At 44.3% G+C, this 23,029-nt stretch overlaps 1 protein-coding gene across 7 annotated transcripts in view; it reads right to left on the bottom strand.

The window, feature by feature from the left end:
* Window positions 1-23,029, bottom strand: part of FRMD4A (FERM domain containing 4A) — a 270,813-nt gene that overhangs the window by 66,154 nt on the left and 181,630 nt on the right. For all 7 annotated transcript variants that reach the window (XM_083859687.1, XM_083859685.1, XM_083859684.1 and 4 more), the window contains exons 4-7: window positions 21,128-21,220; window positions 8,279-8,363; window positions 3,271-3,327; window positions 748-770 (exon numbers count right to left, since the gene is read on the bottom strand). In XM_083859687.1, coding sequence (XP_083715813.1) covers window positions 748-770; window positions 3,271-3,327; window positions 8,279-8,363; window positions 21,128-21,220 — 258 coding nt within the window. The remainder of the gene's footprint in view (window positions 1-747; window positions 771-3,270; window positions 3,328-8,278; window positions 8,364-21,127; window positions 21,221-23,029) is intronic.

Below are 23,029 nucleotides of genomic sequence, written 5' to 3'. Positions count from 1 at the left end.
GAAACTAACTTCCATGGATATTGTGGTCCTCCAGCTGAACTCACATTCACGTCAGCAAAAGTAAAATATGGACTATAATTTTTAGCATTGTCAGTTCTCCTGAGCATCACACAAAGAACTTCCATGTTTCTCACATGAGACACCAAAGAACCATCTGACCTTTGGTTGCTACTAACACAAAATCACAGACACGGTTGACTTACAGGAAAATTCTTGGGGATTTCATTAACAGTCTTCTGAAACGCCAAGTCCAGTCACCTCATTGAATTTCTTACAGTAACTCTGAAGATTTGGCTCAAGGGATATCGGAAGTTCAACAAAACCAATTATCGAATCTGTGATTTTGAGAACTGTCCAAATTCAAACTGAAATATTAATTAGTGATGGAATTTTAATGCTGCCTCTGGCAGGATCTGTGATATAACAGTGATTTTACAGTCATTTCCTTAGCAATTTCCTTCCAAAGACAAGTCTATTTCCTGAAGTTCATGACCACATAATGAGATTTGTCAACAACAAAATCACAAACAAGGCTCTTTGCAAGGCATGCTGTGGTCAAAGGTTGTGTTTGGTGAAGGAATTATGCCAGGAAACATGATGTCTATGTTAGCCATGCACACTTAGTTGCATTGCTAACAGAGGCAATCCTGTTGCTACACAGCTACAACTGAGTTGCATGTCACACAGGAATTTTACCAGCTTTATTCTCACATCACACAATGGCAAAAACTTTTTAAGTTCACCTACCTTGAAAAATCTCCCTTTGCCTCCTGTAAAACAAGGAAGAGAAATTAAAAATATATAATTAAAAACAGAAAAAAAAAAAAAAAAGAGAGAGAAGAAAAGGCTGTTCAAGATTTTCCATTTGCAAAATTCATTTAGCAGCAATTTCCTGTTGTAATTGATTCCTCATGCATTTTTTGGAACCGGTATCTAATGTCAAGTGCCATGATACAGAGCTGGGCAGATTAACAAACAAAAGATCTAATGCATGGCCAGATGATTCCTCATTCTGCTGTGATACCTAAGATGCTACAGGAAATAATGCCAGTAAATAAGAATTTTTGGGTGCAACATTACTAGAAAATCTCTGAAGTCTCAGTGGCTTTGCAGCCTCTGAGACTGCAACTCCTCTGACTTTTTTACAAGTATTCTGGCCACTTTCTAGTACCTAGACTTTAAAAAGGCTTGCTCACTGTCAGCTTTCAAGGGCATGCAAGACACAGGTTTCTCTAACTCCTTGCTGGGTGCTTGGGGAGTATTTAGCTCCCTTATTTGTACATCTAGATACTTCTATTTATTACCATCACAGCCTGATGTTAAAGGGTTGGATAATGTTCCACTGCAGTAGTTAGATTAGTCTTACTGCACACCTGGAGAATCCTCAAAATCTGGTGAGTGCCCTCTGCAATAGATTTAGCACACATTTTGCATTTTCCATTTACCACAGACAATATGCCTTTCGTATGATTCATGCTAAAGCACCTCATTTGCCACCAGCTACACAGAAAGCACAGTGCAAAAATGTAATTTGCACAGAGAGGGAGTTTCCACTGCCAAAAGGACTGGGCTTTGTATTCAGGTCTCTTGTCTTTACATCCATTCATCTACCCGCAAAACCTGCCAGCCCACGTCCAGTGATGTTTTAGTCTTGAGGCTGGGGTAAAGTTCAGAGCTCTGGTGGTACTTTAATTTGTTCTGGTAATAAAACAATTTGAAATAGGGCTGCAGACTAAATCACTTGAGTTCTCACAGACCTTTACCATCTTTCCATTTCACTCTGAGTGAACTGAAGGGCAGACAAGCACTTCTCTGGTTCATAGGAAGGAGTCTTTGAACTTGTCATGATTACAGTTCAACACAGAACAAAGCCCAAAGTATAGGCTCTGGCCTATACGGGTGTGAGCATACTGAATTTAAAAAACAATTTTGTAGGGTATATTTTTTGTAATTCAGTGTTTTGACCTAAATGCTGCAGCAAGAAATAGAGCAAAAAGCAGTAGGATTCCTTTTGTTTTGCTTGGATCCTGCCATAAACACGGGTTGTGTTTGTTATGCTGCCTGTTCTGGTTACAGGCAGCAAAGGTGTGGCTTGTTTTGACTGTTTTCATTAAGTTACACATCAAACTACTACAGGAATAAGCGTAACATCCTGTGTTTGTGGCAAGAAACAATCCCAGCAACAAGGGTTAGTTACAGTGGCAGCTCCGGGTCTGGCTGAACAATTACTAAGCACTAAGTTATTCACTAGGATGAGCAGACAACGGATTCATAGCCCCACTGCTGCTCCTCACAATGAGCCCGTTGTTTGATGTGTATTCCCCCAACAGCCAATATGTGATTCCTATAATGTGCTGCTAATTGAGTCCTCCATCCTGACTCTCCTGCTCCATTCTTGTTACATAAAATGATTTTAATGAAGGTTCAAATCCCTACACATTAATTGCTTCTTTAACATGGCAAATGCTCTAGAAGTGCAGTGCATTGTTATTTATTAGTGGGGTCTGATGAGCTGGTATTTATTAGTGGGGTCTGCTCACATGGCTCCTCATAGCTTCATGGTGGATGGGAAAAAATTAAAACTACAGACTGTAAGAGAGGAGAAACAAGGATCATCTGACAATTATGTCTGATGTGCTCCCACAGTCATGCTTCTAAAAAGAGAACTTTCACAAAACCCACCTCCGCTACCCTGAAAAGGTTCCCTTCTGGGAATCAGACATTTACAAAATGCTACTTGGTCATGTGCTCTCTGACCCTTTTCCATCTTCTTGAAGAGCAGAACTTTGAAAGACAATATTTAGAAAAGTCTTTAAACCATTCTGCCCATGTTGGAGAATACAGAAAGTTGCATATGTAGAAGCTTATGTAGCTATCAGAGGACCAAGCCCCATTGGGAAAACAAATGCAAGTAAAATCACTGGAGGAAAACCCCACTGCTTATGGATTTCACCTAGGAATTTGCACTCATCACTTAGATTTTCTCTGGCTCTACATCATACCCCAGAGTCCTGGATATTTGTGTTGGTGCAAACATAACACATTTCTGTATGCAAAATGTTGAGCAGTTACACCTGCTTCCTGAGTGGAGAGGTCTCGTTTGAGAGCCTTCTGTACCTATTTTGGCAGAAACAATGAAAACTGTGCAAAGACATCTTTTTCCTGCAATCGAGGGGAACCCCTACTTCCACACAGCCACTGTGGATTTGGCAGGTCAAAAGACTTAATGCAGCATGAGGTAGCACCAAGTGAGAGAAGGTGGGTGCTTACCTGCAAGATGTAGGCAGCCAGTTCAAATACCACTTCACTGTCAACCTCAATGAGTTCCTTGAAAGGTGAAGAAAACAAGAAAGAAAAAGAGAGTTGAGTTGCTGTAAGAAGGACATACATCTCTTCCTCACTACGGCATGGTGAAGCATGCTGTGCCAGTTTTCTCCCTTGGCTAGGCTTCAAAGTATTCCCTGTGCTCCTGGAGACAAAAGGGAGGGAGAACCTGCTCACTCAGATATGGAAAAAGCCAAATATTCAGTGTAATGCGTTGGTTAATAAAGCATAACTGGATGTGGCATGAAGGGATTTCTGGGGGAGGAGTGAGGAGAAGGCAGGTGGAAGGAGTAGGATCAGGGTACATTTTATTTTCTTATGTGATTTAGTGAAAAGAAGTCTAGGATATAGGTATTTTTTTGCCCCTAGATGTGACCATGATTCAAGGGCTCACAGAAGCAAGAAACAAGAATTTGTCTTTGACACATGGAGGTGGTATCAAAGCCCCCATTGGGCTTCTCTGGTCCTTGCAAAAGGTAAACTCACAGGAAAATGAACAATATTTGCTCTTGAAGGATTTGACCCCTGGTTTTGGCCTTTTCACCCCCAAGAGCACTGAGGCTGGGGGTGGTTTGAGAATGAGCTGTGATAGCAAGTCTTTTGGTAGATCTTCCTTGCTCCATTTTATAGGATCCTGAAAGCAATCTTGGAGGGTTTTACTTGGACACCATGGTCACTGATGGTCCCAACAGATCCTCTCAGGATTTCTCTGCTGTGCCTGAGACAGCAGTTACAGAACCAAGAGGTCGAGGCACTGCTTTGGCTGAATGTGCAGGATGCAGTCAGGGCATGAAAGATGCTTGAGATGAGAGGCATGAGCATTACTCTGGAGGCCAAGTATGCTATTCCTGACTCTCTGATCCCTGTCTTTGGGAAGCCAGTGGGCTTTTACTGAGATAATGTTTAGGTCTCTATTCTGCAACTAGAACTTCAACATTGTCTCCTATGGACATGGCCCAGTAAACTGGGTCACTGTTCAGCTCATTCCTGTAGTGATTTTTCTGTTGTATTTATTTAAGCTGCTGTTTTTAATATTTTACTTCATCTGGCAAGAAACGAGTGATCTAAATATAGATCACTGCTGTGATCCATGCTCCAGCCAAGTCATGGCCACACCTCATTTACAAGCCACAATTGCTGCACTGGCTTGTCTCTGGCAAAATCCAAAACAAAGGGAACAAAACACAGGATAAGATCCAGGTGTCCTTGGCTTTAACCAGTGCCAGCTTTTTAAAATAAGTTTACCTCTTTCATAACAACTCCTTGGGGAGTGAAGAGTGGCTCTGCTATGGGCGATAAACACGCCTTTCCCCTCTCAGCTGAACTGCCTGAGTCATGCAGGCACCTGCACCAATGCTGAGCCCGTGCCAAGGGAAGCGGCTGGTGCAAGAGGTTGATTCAGCTGCAGGCAGGGCTGGGCTGGAGCTATCAGGCACATCCCATAGCAAGGGGCAATGCAGACTAGAACCAGAGCACCTGCTCTTCCTCCTGTCTGGAAGGCATAGACAAACCGGCCCATGCAACCATGTGTCAACGCTATGGCAAGTCTATACTGGCAAGTGAAGCGGGCCAGAGCCCATTCTCTGGCCCCAAGGGTACATGGGGTGCATTACAGCTCATGACTAAACATTCACCCCCTCTGCCCTGGCCCCAGATGGGGTTTCCAGCACTGCATTGCCCATTTGGAACAGGTGCGCACCCTTGATCAGTGCCGAAACAATGCCTGGGGCAGAGCTCGTTGGCACAGGCCAAAACCCACACCAGAACGTGCCAGTAATTAAACAGCCTGTCTGATCAAGGGACAGCACCTGATGCCAAGCCCTGTCTGCTTTGGTAGTACAAATGTGGCTTGGCCTCTCTGGGCAAAAGTGGCTGGCTGGTCCTGTGCAAGGGTTTGGGTGTGTGGGTTCATTAATGTCTCACTGCTCAGCAGGGTTGGTGGGGGGGGTAGTGGGCATAGCCAGAGGAGCACAGCACCCAACACAGGGCCAGCTGGCAACCCAGTGACCAGCAGCCCCAAACTAGGCCTCCATTTTGTTCCTTCCCACAGTGAGCAAGGGGATGTTTGAGGATGTGTGTCTGGAGAATCAACAGGGGATGGTCTGAGGTGCTATCACAGTGTTAGGAACTATGCTTACTTCATACACATTGGTCTTTCTGGGCTACAGGAGAGACAGGGGTGGAGGTATCCATGGGAAGTCCAATAAGGAAACTTTTGGTTCAATAAGGAAGCTCTCATGGTTTGGCAGCATGTGACATCACGTGCGAGCTGCAAGAATGACAAGGACTGGTTGTGCTTAGACACTGAGTTCCCCACAACAATATATTAACAAGAATCTGCCAGGCTGGGTGCTTTCCCTGAGTCTCAGCAGACACTTTTCATCCAACTTTCAAATTCAGAGCCTTTTTTAATAGCACAGCATGGCTTAGTGTGGCTGGAAATCAAATAGGGAAGGATCTGCATGGGAGATTGAGACTTCAGCAGGCCTATTTTTGGATAGAGACACTCAGCTCCAATGTGCAAAGTAATGGTTTCAGGGCAGGTCAGCCTAAAATAGACCAACCTAGATCTGTAGGCACTTTGTTTTATTTTGTTCCCCTCTTCTTCTTATTAAGCTTTCTCCAAAAAAAGAACAACAGTGTAAGCTTTTCCTGGCAGTACTTCAAAAAGGAACTTTCCCCAGGAACCAAAACGTGATGCTCACTGAGGTTGTTGCTGGAGAGGGCTGACTAAGCACATCTAATTGCAGCCTTGCCGGAGAGCAAAGCGCTGCACAGCTCAGCTCAGCAGCCCTGCCTAGTTCCTGGGCACTGGCAAAAATTAATTTTCTGGCTTCTGCCCTGCATTTCAGAAAATAAAAAAGTTTGTCCCTGCATTTTAGGACATATAAATGTCAAGTGGGGCTCCAGATTCGGTGTAATCTATTTGGCTTAGCAGGTCACAAATGTGCTGATGGTTGTGGGATGGTGAACTACACATGTCTTTTCCTGACAACATCTGTCTTTTCCTACCACTTCCTCTCTGGCAGATGGAGGTGAGTCACAGGAATGGCCTCTGCCAGCACAGAGGGAGGTAGGAAGGATCCTCCCAGGGAATCCCAGCTGCTGACAAACCTCTCCCAGTCCCAGACATCCAGCCCACCTGGCTGAGTCTGCACACTGCCTATCTCCAGCATGGTCTAGGGCTGGGTGATTTTCCAGACCTTGCCATTATACAGCTGGCTTGAGGCATGGGAGGGATCAGCTTCATGGCTCTGCAGTGGGCACCCCTCCAAGCTGAGGATGTGGGAGGATGCCCTTGTCTCTGGCACAGAGAGTACCTTGTGAGGGGCTGCTCTGAGCTGTGGTGCCAGGGACCGAAAAATCAAAATAATAATAAATCAATTAAAGCTACAGGTTTCTGAATTCAGAAGCAGAGGTCTCAAAAGCATTGAATGTTTGCAAAGCAGCTGCATGATCACAAGCAAAAGACCTATTGTCATAACATATAAAAAGATTTTTGATTGTAGATTTGATGTCTTTGGATCCAAGTTGACTTGTGTTTTAGTATTGTATTGACATTAGGAGATTTCTATGTAGTTTTAAGTTTAAGCCTTGTTAAGTATAAGTTAATTTATTTGTTAAGTATAAGTTGAATTTAAGATAAGGATTGATAAAGTTTAAGTGATAGATTTATATTTTATAAATTTAAAGTTTTATTGTATGTACGTTTTAAATGTAAGTTTTGTTAAGATAGGCTAATCTAATTTGCAAAGTTTAGTTGGTGTTTTTTTAGAAAATAAGAAGGCTTCAAAGGACACAGCTGTGATGAAACACACAAGTTTGTGAATGGAAGAGAAGAAAAATTTAAATCATGATTGTTATAGGTTGTAAGCTATTTTATAGCCTGGTTGTTCAGGAGTGTACCAGGGAGGGCAATAACTCATACAAAAACATTTCTCAGTGCATGGCTTGTTCCTCTACAAGGTGATCTTCGGTGTATATGCACAGACACCTTTACCCCCCCACACATAAACCCATAAACTCCTCCTGTCCCACAGATCTGAGGTCACTTGGGTTGTTCAGCTGGAGAAGAGGCTGAGGGGAGACCTCAGGGTGATCTGCAATATCCTCAATGAGGGGAAGTGGAGGGGCAGGCACTGAGCTCTAACCTGGTGAACAGTGACATGCCGAGGGAATGCCATGAAACTGACACATGGCTGGATGTCAGGAGAAGCTTCTTCACCCAGAGGGTGTTTGGGCACTGGAACAGGCCCCCAGGGAAGTGGTCACAGCACTGAGCCGGACAGAGCTCAAGATGCGTTTAGGCAACGCTCTCAGGAACGTGGTGGGATTCTTGGGGTCTGTGTGTGCAGAGCCCAGAGCAGGATTCGATGACCCGCGCGGTTCCCTTCCAAAGGAGGCCATTCCACCCTTCCCTCTCCCCTCTCCCCCCTCACAGACACAGACACAGACACAGACACAGACACAGACACAGACACACACACACACACACACACACACACACACACACAGAGACACACACAGACACAGTCAGACACAGACAGACACAGACACAGACACCCCCACACACCCCCCGCTGCCCCGGCCCCCAACATGGCGCCCGCGCCGCTCTGCCGCCCCCTGCGGGCCCGAAACCCTCACGGCAGCCACTCGGCCCAGAGCGCGTTTTTAGCACAAAACCAGGTTTTTCCTTCTAAATGCAGGCCGGTTTATACTTTCAGCAGTGCAGATTCCTTCCTGCCAGCCACAAGAGTTACTTCCAGGGATGTTTCACCCCAAAGCTGCTGCCAAGTGCGGTGGCAGCTGGAGACAGAGGAGTGAGGGAATGTGTGAGGAGGAGAAGGTTGTATCTGGAAGTCCAGGTGTGACAAGTGTAATTTTGGGGGCATAGAATGCAGATCCAGCTGTCTCAGCCCACTCTGGTGTCACCCAGAGCTCCCCAGGTCCTCACCTTGTAGATGCAGGACTTGGCGTTCAAGAAAAAGAGCTCGATAGTGGCGTTGTCCTTCAGGTAGGAGATGCTTTCAATGTAGAACCTGAAAGGGAAAGCAAGAGGGGTGAGATGTGAGGAAACTAAGGCAAAACACGGAAATGCACTTATTAAATGAAAAATGTGGTCAATGGAGTCATGATGAATGTACTAAAAATGAACTTTCTTCCCTTACAGCAGACTGAGGTGGTGAAGGAGGCTCGTGCACACTCCAGGACGTGATCAGTCACCACCACCCCAGCCATACCAAAGGAACTGGATCATCAAGTGGGTGATTTAGGTTCTAAATAACCCCTTGCTTTGTTTTTAGACTTAAAATAAACCTTTATTCTGTTTTCTTGTAAGCTTCACCTTTGTTTGCCATCACATTTTCGCCATCAGCATTTCTTCATCACTCCTTTACCCATCACAACAATTCTGTGCCGTTAACCTCATTTTGTAATATATTCATCTACAGAAATGCACTTCTGGGTTCCTTTCCTGTCCTCTACAGCTCTATAAAATATGAAATAAAATTTATAAAGGGTTCTTTACATATTATATCTATGGTCTCACAGTAAGGCAGTAATTACTAACCTTGCACAGTTTACCAGTACCATGAATAACAAAGTTAGGGATGACAGGGAATGATCATAATCTATTTTTTTGAGCTGAAGTGACTTCTCAGAACTCAGAGAAAGCTTAAACCCTCAGTGTCAGAAAAACCCACTCATTTGCACTGGCTGATTGCCCCATATATTTGCAATTATGTTGAAAGCCCATGATAGGCATGAAGTTATTCAGTACTCCATGTCCTGCCTGCTCTGAAGGTCTGATGCTTTGGCAATGAACTTTGTGAGAGCCTTGTGAGAATTCACTCCTGCCCTTAATTCTGCCTTGAGGTCTTTTTTTGGGGAAAAAAATGCTCTGGATACTGTCAATGTTAATGACTGATCATTCCATAGATGTATGTTGTGTGTTCTTGTAGTAACAGAGAAACTGGGTATGTTCAGTGAATGTTAAGGTGAATTTTGCACTTACTTAGTGTTTTAGGTAAGGAGAGAAAAATAAATAGATCTGTCTGCTGATGCTGTTTGGTAGTGATTTTTGAGATGCAGTGCAGTGACAGCAATGTTCCTTACATAAATTCCAGTGCTATCGTGCCTTGTCAGAGGCAATTAGAATAGGGAAGGTGCCAGAGAAATGGTGCTGCACCAGGGACTTTTAAAAACCCAAATTCCTTGGAAATCTGGCTTGACATGCAGGGTCCAGTTACAGAGAAACCCCAGTCCCTGACCTTGCTGTCTGGGAGCAGACAGACCTGCAGACACTCCTGAGGCTTCACACAAGCACTGGAAAGGATTGTCCACATCCAGCTATTTGCAGAGTCCAGGGCCTTAAAAGTAACCTTCTTAGGGGCAAAGGTCAAAGCTTTGTAGTGCTCCTAAGTGTCCTCTGAAGGCTCTTCAAAACACTTTATTTCCTGACAGGCAGAACCAACTCCTTGCTTATTAGAGTGAGAGAAACATTTTGTTCGTCTCCTGAAGGGCTCCTGTCTGTATTACCCTTCTTTCTTCCCCTTCAGAAGAGAAATAAAACCTGAATAAAAGAAAATAAACCCCAAGAAAACACCAACAACCAATCAAGCCCACAAAACTCCAAAAATATTTGAATGTAGTGGTGATAAAACTCAAAGATTAAACTATTTCTTCTTTTTTTTTTTTTTTTTTCTAGTTTTCACCATTTCACCTCCTGTCCTTAAAAGAGCCTTTTTCTTTTTCTTTTATTTTCTTTTTTTTTTCAAATAATAATAAAAAAAGAATTAGCTTTAGAATTGCAAAAATTGATGCATTAAAAAAGGAACCTTCTTACTAGACCTGCTCTCTGCAGCTGGCTTCCCATCTGCTGAATTCATTGAGAATAATGGTAATTTTACACATTCTGTGGTTCTTGAACAGCCTGCTCTTCTTATCACTGCTACCAGTGCTCTCCGAGTTATGATGGTAGGTTTTCTTATTCCAAGGTCAGAAGAAAACAAAAACATTTTTTTCATTTCGAATCCCAGTGAAGGTAAGCCAAAAAGCTTTTTGTTTCACCAGCTCAAATGCGACCGTTCTCATCATCACTAGAGGGCAATATTGCATTTCTTAAGGCTGCAGGGAGCTTTCCCAAGGCTTTCCACATGGACATAGATCGTTTTCTGTACAAAATTAAGTCTCTGGGAGCACAGAGCCTGCACATGATACCTCATCTCACAAAGAAAACCCAATTCTCAAGTGATCTCCATAGTAGAGAGTGAGCTGGGGAGCTACTGGCTCTCACACATGCACCCAGACAAATATGGAACATATGCACCAGGAAACTGGTGCTACTTAAAATAAAACAGATTTGCAAAGGGAACTCTTGTGGGATTTTCTGTGTGGCAAGCTTAGAAAACCTGAACTGGAGTAGATTACCCTGAATCCACAGTTGGTGCAGTAACAACAAAAAGGGCAGGGAAAGACACTTTTTTTTTTTTTTTTTTTGCACTTGTGACTAGTTTCTGTCACATTTCCTCCTGTTTCCATCTTTAATGAACACAGTGGAGGAGCCCACACTTTACAATGACCAATGTCAATGACTAAGGAGGCAGGCAGGAGCATCCAGCTGTTAAGGCAATGAACCAAGCAAACAAAAATCTGGGTTGAATTCCCAACTCGGACACAGGGTTTTTTTGTGACCTTCAGAAAATCATTTAGCTGCTTGGGCTGTTGAGCTGGGCTTAGAAAACACCCCTCCCTTCTCTGCCCCCCTCTGTCTGTTTTGCCTGTTAAGCTTAGGAGCCTTTCAAGGCGTGTTTCAAGATCATCAGTTTTGAGAGGCAGCTCTCAGATTTCTGTTGAGGACTCCCCAGAGAGCAGCATTCCTTCTTGTGATGTGAAGCTGATGTGTCTGGGATATAATAGATAGGCTGGACAGGCAAACAGGCAGTACAATGTGTGCAAGACCTCTGCTCCACTACCTGCATCTCTTGCAATACACTCAGCAAATAGTTTTGCCTCCAGCAGCTCCTGCAAGAGGTTCCCTGATAGCCAGCAACAGTGCCTGTGAGAAATTAGCTGTCTGCAGGAAGGGGGAACACCCCATGAGACTTGGTGAGTGTAAAACCAAAGGAATAATTTTTGAGAAAATTTAAAAGATCAACCAATGTTAATCTATTTCTGCATTCCCCCTCCCTCCCCGCCCCCAGTAACTTGTAATTCATCAAGTACATTTTCTAAGCATTAATTAAATAGACCAGTGAATATTATGCTGTATAATGAACACAAAGTGCCTATCTTGGCTGCTCCCTCTCAGCAGCAGGGAAATAATAATGAGTACTGCAGAAGGTGTCTTGGAAGACTTCAGAAGCTGCTGCATCTGAAACGTTTAAGGCTTTTTAGCTGCGAGGACATGTCTCATACTGATCAGATTGCTCTCTATTAAGCGTTGGTTAACTGACAACTTTCTCTGAGACAGCTTAAAACCCCTCACACTGTGATGAATGGCAATTCCCATCCTAACCAGCCAAGCACAGACTCACAGTGGTACTACCACAATTTCTCCCTTGCTTTACACACAGGCCCACCTATCTCTGACCTATGGCTCAGAGAAATGCCTGACTGGGTTCAGGGCTCACCAGTTTCATCAGTGGTTTGTCAGGAGATGGAGAATCCCTTACTACTGCTGCCAGTCTCATCTGTGAACCCAGGTGTGGGTGTGTGTGCAGATGGGCAAATTCAGCAGTTATGGGAAAGTGTTTGAACACCAGTGCTACATCCTTGCAGTGGGAATAGAAGAATTCAGGACTGCCAAGCACCTGAACTGGTGGGGTGCTTGTGTGTACAGTGAGAGAAAAAATAAGCAGCTCTCCTGATCTCCATACACCTAAAGAAACTGTCAAATACAAAATATCTAGCATTGCCTCTAACACTCAGCCTTAGACATATCCTGTCATCCTGAACTTGGCCATCTATCACCTAGCAGGGACCAGGCTCTCAGCAGTTGAGTTGCTGACTGGGCAGATAGACTGTCATAGCATTTGAGAGCACAAGCCCATGTGTTTACTTCCAAGCAGAACCTGCCAAATGGTAAAAGCATTTCACTGTGATCTTCAACACAATGGTATTTCAAAACGTGACCACAGCAAATGGATGTCTCATCTACTTCAGGTGTCTATCTGTCCTGGGGCAGTGATACCATCCTCCCTGTTGTGAAGTTTGAGTCTGGTGGGAGCCATCTAGTCCACAAGACTTCCATCCACATCTTTCCCAGCTGGCTGACTCTGATCTGGTTGGGATGCAGGACAGAGCTATCAGCAGAGCTCAGTGACCCTGTCAATGGACTACCCTTTATTTCACTATTACAAAGCAATGGGTAAAGGAGAACACCCCTTTTCTGCCTCATCCATCCTGATGTCTGGCTCATTATCCCTTACCATGTCATTCAGAACCTCAGAGGATAATTTGAAAACTATGAGGCCATTTGCTAACCAGGAAAAGAAAAATTGTATGCGTCGGTATAATGGACTTAAATGCAGATGTCATTATGTCCAGTGTCTCATACTAAATGAGTATTCTGACCAGCACAGGCTGCACAGCTCCTTTTATGTTCCAGCCCTGTGTGCTAATAGTCATGGGTGCACACTTTTATGTGCTGACACTTAAAAGCAGACAATGCTCATGCTAAATAGTCGGCCTGTTAAGTAATCAGTCAGGAATGAAAATCAGCTAAAAAGCTCTGTTTAACTCTCCATCTGCATTAATTTTGCTTTGGATCCCATGTCCTGCCTCCTGTGCCATGCTCAGGCCTACCTCATCCAGCACCTGGGATTGGTATGCAGGGGACAGGAGGCAGAGAGAGATCTGTGTCAACCTTGACCTCATTGCAGGAGAAGCCCTGAAACTAGAGGTGAATTTGATCCCAGAAATACAGGGAATAACAACTAACAAAAGAAAAAGCTGTGGATATTGTTTAACCTGAGCCTGTCCCCTCTCTCTTTCTCACCAGCTGCACTATACTATGAGGTTGTCTGCATCTTTACCTACTGTCAATCAGTTTCTCTTGGTGTTTCTAAAATGTTGGCCCATTGAATCCCTGGAAAACCATGGGGGATATTTGCTCATTCCTATTCCTCAATCCTGATCATGTACAAAAACATGTAGGGATCTGCTTTGGAATATATAGAGACCAACTCTCTTAATCTCTTTCAGGCTGTATATCCTGAGAGTCTGCAAACTACCAAGTGCTCCAGTACAAACATAGAGAAGGGAAAGAATCAAGGTGGTAGTGCAGATACATTCCTCCCTCATACTGGGTTACAGCATCAAGCAAAGGCACTGACCTGAGTATAGTAAGTCCTCTGCCCCCACCCATATGGGGAACTCAGCCTGCCCAAGCTATAAAAGCAGCAACCCAGCACAACACAGTCTGTAAACCTCTCCACCACTGCAATGTCCCCTGGAATTTAGCTTGACTTGCAAGAGAAGTGCATCTTTGTACAAAAAGATGTGGTTTTTTACAAGACCTGTTGCAGTTCCTCTTGGCTTGGAGTGATGTGCTTATCTGTCCCAAATGTGAGGTGAGGGCTGTGACTGGATCACAGTAGCACAATGCCTTCCTCCTCTTTTCTCTCAGTCACCAGGGAAATTGCCCCTCAATCTCCAGACCACCAGCCCAGCCCTTTCCTGCTTTTTGGTCATTGCAAGAGTCACATCTTGGCTGTTAGAGATAACTTGCTGGGTCTACTGTCTAGCATAACACCACCCCTCAGCATCTAGAAATCATCTTTTACCTGAGGATTTTGGACCATTTTAGGAATAAAAAATCCCTCCAGCTGTCCCATGTGTTGTCAGCAGAACATGAAGGTATGATTTGTCTGTCAAAGCTGGCATGAGGGTCATTTATTTACTGACTCAGCCCTTGGTCAATGCCATGGTGACAGTACCCCTCATAGCAGACCTTGCTGTTGCTGCACTGATGACAACCCATCATACCCACCAGTGTGAGGTATGAGCACACAAATTGCAGTGAAAACAGAAACAATGTCTGCATGACTTTGACCCAGTCAGAGAATCCGTGTGTAGGCACTGACACAGCTATTGCAGCTTGATCCAAATTAGCTACAAATCCTACACTGACAGAATCCATCATTTCTGCATGGTACCTATCATGCAGTCTGAATGCTTCCCAGAATTAGACAAGACAATGCTGCCAGCATCAACACATTCAAAATGTAGCTCAAAACAACAAATTTTCAGAATGTCGCTTTTTCTACCCCCTTGGGTGGCTGAATGGAAAGGAAAAACAACTTATCCCCTTCTCTCAACACAGCTCACTTATACAAATATATTCCTAGTTAAGCAGAAAACAGAAATGATGTTATGGGACTCAAGAGCCAGACTGCTATTAAGATGTGTGTGTAATGGATGGCTTAGCTCAGAGCTGTGTGCTAAGTAGCAGAGCCCCATTAGTTCCCTTCCTCAAGCAAAGGTCGGTTTTCACACAAGTAAATCTCCTGACTGGACAGAAGTTTCTCATATCTCTAAAGAGACTCTGAGGAGCACAGCCTCCCCACAGGCAATTTATTACACCTTCCCCCCGGGTGAACAGAGCAGGGGGCCACCCTGGGAAGGCTGCAATAAATTGTCTGCAGGGAGCCTTGTCTTCCAGCACAAACAAGGTCTGAGTGGCTGTATTTATACACTGCAGCTAGCTGGGAGGAGGGGGGTTGCAAGGCTGCCGGCTTTTGGGATCTTCCCACTTAGCATACACACAGCTGGTGCACACCAACCAGCAAAACACATGCTGTGCAAGGAGATCTGGGCTATGGTATGGACTTTATAGACAGAGCAGCTCACACGAGCCCCTGAAAGCAGCTTGATGGAACTGGCTTGATTATGTGGGTTCAATATTCTGGTTTTTTGCTATTATTTCTACAGCATCCCATAGCAGTGCATGGAGATGTAGAGCTATAATGTGAGCAGGAGATGGCTCTTTGTCTTCCCTTATATGTAGCACAAATTTAGGGAGTTTCTGGCTCACTACTGGTACTGACAGTAGGTGAGGGAGACAGCACAGCTGCAAGGAGCTCTGGGAAGAGACAGCTAGCCACGAGAATGTGGATGGAGCACCCCAAGGGGCTGAAGCATCTCAGGGCAGTTCCCTGAGCTCTCCTGGCATGATCAAGCTTCATGGCAAACTGGGATCTGGCACTGCCCTCCTTTCAGTACAGAGGGATCTGCACAGGATGAAGGAAGAGCAGAGGAGTAGACTGATTTGTGTATATGTAATTTTGCCCCAGCAACTTCTCCTGGGTGGTAAAAGGTGTAATGAAGCTTGGGTGAGAGCAAATTCTGCCACTTCTTTTCCTCTCCCCAGCTGCAAATTCACTGTGTTTGATAATCTGTTTGTGCATTTCCCCCAGTCCCTGTAAACCCCAGTTTTACACCATGAAGCAGAAAGAGGGCTGTCTGCACTTCCTCCCTCCTCAGAGGGGAGAGACAAGAGCTGGTGATTCCCTCATTCCCTGCCTGGAGCAAAGTGTTGGAGCACCACATATCCTTCTCTGGTGGGGAAAACTGGATGGAGAAAGGCAGCCCATTTTGTGTGAGAGAAATAAATTGCTGAGGTTAATTTTGTGTGGTTTTATTCAGGTCTTCGTGCCAAGGCAGGCTGCTGTCATCACAACCCCTAATCTCATTTCTTGGAGAGAAGCACAGCTGAGTGGATGTGAGTGGCATACACAGCCAAGGTGTGCTGGGATCCCACGTTAGTCAGTTGGGGAAGTTGGGAGCAGGATGTTCTGAATCTGCACCCCATGTGTGTCTCTGGCCCATGGGTGAGACAGAAATGTATTTCAGTGACAAGTTCTAAGGTCCAGCTAGCCCCATGAAGAACAACTGTCTCTCTTCCTTCCCAGGCCAACTGTTTTCAAATGGCCTCTGGGTTCTTTCACTGTTAGCATTATTCCTTTTCCCATGGAACACAGGTTTAAAGATGCCTATAAAGAAGGGCTGAAAGACTAAAATAGCATAAGGCCTCATTAACAGCTGAAATCTGATCCAGTTCCATTTAGATAGCCAGGTGTAACCCTGTAGATAGGAAACGTTTCTTCAACCCTGGATGTGCCAACCTGCTTGAAATAATAATTTAAAATGTATCGACTTGATAGGACAGAAGGATGCATCAGGTGAATATGCCCACATCTGAGCAGGGGTCTGAGGTCAGAGAACAGACAGGTTTTTCAAGCCTGCAACTTGCTGAATTCCAAAGCAGTCATCTTTGGATGAGTCAGATGAAATAAGTCAGATGAATTGTTCCTGAAAGGTGCCTATTTCTTTCCAGTGGTTATATAGGGAGGCTGCACTAATTAGCAGTGACATAGAGCTGCCAGGTAAAGATCTCAGCTCTGGTGTGGTGAATCTCATCTCAGACTGTCCACCTGCCTCACCTGCCTCAGACCTGGACCAGTGCACACAGAGCTCTGTTCCTTTGGGTTAAGGGGTGCACACACACCCACAAGCTTTGCACTCTGTGTTTCAGTGCCAGGCTCTTATTTAGGGCCACTTTGTTCTGTAGTAACTGTGGTAACCTGGCAAAATGTCTGGTCTCAATATTGAGAGTCCTGAGCCCCCACAGCTCCCATGCTGACTTCAGCCCAGCCAGTACATATGAACACATGCCAGATGTTGCTGAACACAGGCATTCCTTTGTGGAAATACTGCTAGCCCATAGATACAAACTCTGCCCCACAGTGTATTTGAGTACTGAGGATTTATTTCACATTTTATTCCATGCCTTTCTGAAAGAAAAGCCTTTCCATGTGAGACATTTTCTGATTTAGTGTGACGACTTCTGCAGTGAGTTGTCACTGTTTAGCTGGTGAAGTTGCCCTGAGAACAAATATATTCATTCCTGGGAAAAGATCCACCAGTGGAGTGAATTTTATTTGCTAAGCTTGTTCATATAAATTAACAGCATGACAAACATACAGAAGATAAAGAGATCAGACCCATGCTGGTGCTTCCTTTGCTAAGGATTGCTAATCTCACATGGCCATTGTTTGAGGATGAGAACCCACTGCAGAGCCTGGCCAACTTTGCTTTCCATGAACAAGCAGCATGTCTTGTGCTCTTGTTCTGTCTCACATCAAAGCTTTACACAAAAGGAGTAACTTTGCCTTCTTTCTGTCTGTATGAGTCTGAACAAAATGCTTCCTTCCCAGCCAAAAGGATGTACCTTTATCTGAACCCCTGCAATCTCTATCTATCTATCTATCTCCTTTGCTGTCCAGGTTCCCACACTGTACTTAGGTTCCTGCACTTTACCCCAAAGCTCATGGTGCAAGGTAAATCTTCTCTGTTCTCTTCTGGCCTCAAAACACCTCTGTAAAATCAACTAATCAGGCAATCCCTCCTTTCTTCATCCCTGTCATTTGCTTCTCCTGGACTTCAGTGGTGACTCTCATCTGACATGTAAACCTTCTAAGGCAGGGAATTAGTCTTACCAACAAACAAGCAACCAGGGCTGTAGAAAGCTATCCAGGGAAGCTAATTCTAAGGTAAGAACTAATATCACTCCCATTCTGTTGCCTAATATCCCTCCTCCCCTGCAAGACACATGGCACTCCCTCTTGCTTTCATGTGTGTCTTTAGAGTTATGTAAACAGATGTTAGCAGAGCCTTATAAAATAATATTGTACAATAGTCATGGGGCAGTTCACAGTTGCCCAAGAGCTCTCATTACTTCCTAGATTCCTATGTTGTTCTCAGTGGAAAGCTTTCATTGAAGCACTAGATGTCAACCTGAAGACAGGGAGGCAGGCTTCAGTAGCTGTGTAAATGTACAATGGAAGAAGAAATTTTTTACAAACCAGTGCTAAAAACATCCTTCTAAAATCCCCCTCCTTTGACACAGTGCTGTGAAATTTTTGGTCTTTGATAGTGGAAGAGAGGAAAGACACTGGAGATCAGTGTTCAACAATGTCAAACCCCAAGGAAATGTGTGTCAAAAGACAAAGCTTCAACAGTGGTGCAGAGATTTTAAAAAGGGAGGAGAATTTCACACTGCAAAGCTTGTGAAAAGTCCTATTTTCAGCACAGTTCTTTCAAGAAGCCTTTTCTTAAGAAGGCAGGCTTCCCTTTAAATGCACTTTTAGAGCAGGCAAAAATCTGTGGCATCTTTGGTGGGCATTCTGCCCTCCGACATTGCTGCAGGAATGTTAAGAGTAAAAACCATTTGATGGTGATATTAAAGGTGAAAATGTTTTCACTGTAGCTTCCCCCCTTCACAAACTACCCTTTACTTTTCTTGCCTGAGGCTTCATCTCTTCAGTAGTTATGCAGTGTGACTGAACTGTACATTTACTTCGACTAGAGGAAAAAACCCACACAATTACTAAATCCCAATGCAATAAACAGAATTCTGTGCTATGAGCATCTGGCACATCCAGTTACTTGTATCACTTGTATCTCCCCACTCAGGACTCCCAGCATCAACCTAAGCTTTGTCAGCTGCAATACTTGGGAGAGGTAATGCAAAAGGTATCTGCAACCACAGGCAAGCCTTTACCTGTGGCATAGTAGGTGTCATGGGCATGCAGTTCCTTAAAAATTAACACATTTGTGATTAAGTTTAGTACAGCATGAATTATCTCTGCTTTCTGCCTGATGGCAGCAGCGGAGAGGGAGCTTTCTCTTTATGGTATATTTATGAATGGCTCTGCAAGCTGCTGCACACCCCCAGATTATAAAAAAAAACATGTCTATGGGTGGGTCTCTTCAGAACCTTTCCTTCAGCCCTTGCTTTAGTTCCCAAGCCAGAACTGAAACCACTGGATAACAGATATGTGGGGCCTTTCCAACTTCAGCCATCTGGCTGGTGTCAGTGTCTTCAATTGCCTTCTGCTCAGATCAGATTTAGGGATGGACATGGGAAACCTTATGTGCTGGGAAACTTTTTCAACTTCTGCCAGCATCTGACATCCACAATGGAAATAAGCAGTAGAAAAGGCACGGTAAGTTAATGCCTGTTCCTAACTCTTGAGGCATCTGGCTCCCAGTCCAATCCAAATTGTAACTCAGTGTGACAATCCACTCATTACTGCCATCAATAAGAGTGTAAGCCCAGAATCAGTCTGGTTTTCATACACACAGACACTGAATGCTGAGTTTTTCCCTATGGATTGAGATTCCAGAACAGGAGGGGTCACTCATTCACTGGCTGTTATCTGGATTTGTATCCTAGGATGTGTCTTGGCTGGGATCCCGCTAGAATGACTGGTCTCCACTGTGCTGCCAACTTTCATAAAACAATACAGATGACGATATTTATGCTTGTTGAGTGGTCTTTGAAATGAATATGAGAGTGGCTCAGTAGCACCGGCTTTCACACATTTTACAGTTCCACCCCTAAGCCCAGCACTTAGTTCTTGCTCACTCAGGGCTTTCCCTGTTATCCATGGGATCCCTGTCCTAGCATAGACTCCCTAATCTGGCCCCTGAACAGGATGTCTGGTAACTGACTGGCCACATTCTTAATGAGCATCAACAATTTTGTGTAGTTCTAAGCACAGGTGGATCTGGATCTCACACACTGATGATGCTCAGCTCTAAATCTACCCTTACGGTTTGAAGCATCCAAAATATTGACTTAACTCTTCTCTTGGGAGATATCAGGCTAATTCTGGACTCACAGGGCTTTGTGCAGTCTTGATTTGTCCTAAGATATATCCACTACTAAATATGGGGACATAACAGAACAAAGAGTTTCTTCTCCTAAAAAGCCTGCCTTGCAATGGAAGTTAAATGAATGACAATCACTATGCAGAGAAAAAAAAAGCTTCACTCAGGAGAAGAAAGTCAAAAGTAGGTCTTCATTTTTTGTGGGTACTATGGAATGAATGAGAGTGATGTCAGATGTAATATAACACTGGAGTGGAAAGCCTAACAGAAAAAGACACAGTTACGCTGCACTGGCTTGTTCTAGACATGAGCTATCCATTAAAAGTAAGTCAAAACCCTCAACTTAATTTTGTACATATGCCATCCCAGCCCCTGGCCTCTCTCTGGGCATTTCAAAGCTGCAGGAGCAAATTTGTCTTCTCAGAAAATATCTCCCTTGGAGGCAAAGGCACTGTGTGTGTAGAACTGGCAGCTTCCAGCAGCTTCCAAACACTAACAGTTCCTTGTAAAAATCCCAGATGAAGTTTGAAGCTCCCAAACTGCAGTAATCTTCGTTAAAACTTTTATAGTCTGGTCCAGCCATGTAGAAACCAACTGGCTGTCATAAAATGGCATCATTTGCTATTTGTGGGTAATTCACTGTAGCACTGAGTTCAGAAGGTGAATATGACAGAGCTGTACAGGGATTAATTTGGTCTCTGACAGAATGTACACTATGGGCACAATCCAGAGGAAACTGATGGTTCACCAGTGAGGAAGTGAGTGTTTTCCCTGCAGGTTGCTGGCTCAAGTGGGTTATCCTGGCAGAAAGAGGGCTTTGTTCTGCCACTCTGCTCAGCTTGGACTTTCCACCTCAAAGCCCACAAGCAGAAGAGTAAATACATGACATCTGATCTTGCTCTCATACAACATTTCCCTGTGGACAGCTATGGGTGTCGGTGTGGCTACTACTTGTTTACACTTGAGTGAGAAGAGTTTTCAAAGCCAAAGACCTCAAAAGAAACCTCTGTGGAAGTGTTTGTTTGCCCGCAGGTGTTTCGGAGAAACTGACAGCCTCACTTCCTGGCCTCCAGGAAACAGGCTGTCTGTAGCTGTATCCCATGGGAAGGGCTTGCCATCAGGCACTTACCTGACACAGAAGTACAAAACAACCGGTCCTGACTTTTTGGGGAAGTCATGTTCCAGCACCCGGCGGTCCAGCTGAAGCCAGTTCAAGTGCCCCCTGGCAAAAGAAGAGACAGTTTTGAGCCTGGCACCAAAGAGCTTTCTGACTCCTCACAGCAATGAGGTCTGAGGTGTTACAAAATGTGAACCAAAATGTGTGCTATTTGCCCTGGACTATTGTATGATATTTGAAAAACACACAATAAATGTTTGAGGAGCAGAGGCGGTATCATCCTGGCAGTGTTTCAGTCTGGGAATCGAACTGCTAAAGTTCAATCTGTCAGGGTGAAAGCTGGCAGCATTGAGCAATCAGGACAGCCCAAAATGTTATAAGCTTCACCTTTTTATTACAGGCCCCTGGAGCAGTTGTATCATTAAAAGTCTGTCAAGATTTTCATTAGAAATCCTTATGGTTAAGAGTTTCCACGACGCCTGCAGTATTTCACTGAAGGCTAAACCTGATTCTACAACCTCAGACAGTTTATTTACCACCCACATGCCTGCAATAGCCTCTCTAGGTTTGCCCAGCCCTCATTTTTTCCTTCTTCAGAGAGCTCTTGAAAAACAGCTGCTCCATGAAGCGTTCCAGCTACAATTACCACATGCTGCTTTTCTTTTGCCTAGATGGTACCTGTTGTTATTTTCTCCTATAATTTATCCATTCCTGCCTTGCTGCTGGAAGCTTTGCTGGGCAGGAGCTCTGTTCTTTGTCACATTCCCCACGATGTAGAGTGCTGTGTGTGCATGAGAGGTGCTTTATTAATGCCATTATTTGTATTACAGGGGCATCTTGCTCCCCAGCTGAGATAAAGGCCCTGTTGAATTAGGCACTGTGGAAATACCTAGGGTGACATTCAGGCCCCACTGAAGCTGGCCAGAATTTTGCCATTGCCTTCAGTGATGCTAGGGTTGCATCCTGTGAGCTTTTGGCTGTTGATTTCAGTCAGACCAGATTTCACCCAGAGGGAGAGGCAGCCCTTGCCTCTGCTGTCTAGACAAGCAAGGGGAGAGAGAGTTGAAACGATATGGGGGAGAACCTTGCAGCAAATAAAGCAGGAAATGGAACTCAGATGTCCTGTGCTTTATTCCAGTGCCTATTCACCAGCTCATGATAGTCCTCAAGAAAAATTCTTCATTTCACTGAAAATGAAAAAAAGGAAAAAAGAGCCTGCTTTTTAAAAAAAATAATTAAATTACCTTCTAGAATTGCCACAAGCTTTAGCAATGTACCCTGTGTACAGCAAACACACTCAGTTTTCACAAGGGTTTGCATGTGCATGATCTTTGGGCCACTGAGAAGCCCCTTTAGAAAGTAAGCTATGACACTCCTGAAGCAATTTAACTGGATTTACAGCCCCTCTACTCCATCTTTCCCAGAAAAATAAATAAAGGGGAAAGTAGCATTTTCAGGAGGCTTTGAATCACCTGGGTTCAATGGGAATTTCTGTACTGCTGCCCTGGCTTATGGAGGTGTGGAAGAGGATGAGCAGCTCAGGGACATTTCTGCTCTGGAAACATGTTGGGACATTGTGTGTGCTCACCTGAGCACAGCACACTGCTTCAAACCAAGGGGTTCTAAATTACTGGTGAACTCCACTCATCATTCTCCTGGGTTCAGGATCAATATGTTGAGAAAGAAGCTCTCCTCAAATTTTTCCATGTAGGAGTCAGGCATTCAGTTTAAGCAGCCTTTGCATCTGTTTTGCAAAAGTACCAAGTCTCAACTTGTACCTAGTCTCAATGTTGCTTTTAACAGGCCTCAGGAAGGCTGAAATTAGCTGTGAAGGCCACAGTTACATGTGGGATTGAAATTAGCCATGTTCACCTATTCCTAGCCTAAGTACAACTCGAGTGTTTATCATGTAGG

Source organism: Zosterops lateralis, assembly GCF_965231275.1.
Source record: "Zosterops lateralis genome assembly, chromosome: 4".
Lineage (NCBI taxonomy): Eukaryota > Metazoa > Chordata > Aves > Passeriformes > Zosteropidae > Zosterops > Zosterops lateralis.
The sequence above is the reverse complement of the archived record's forward strand: the minus strand, read 5'-3'. Positions and strand labels throughout refer to the sequence as shown.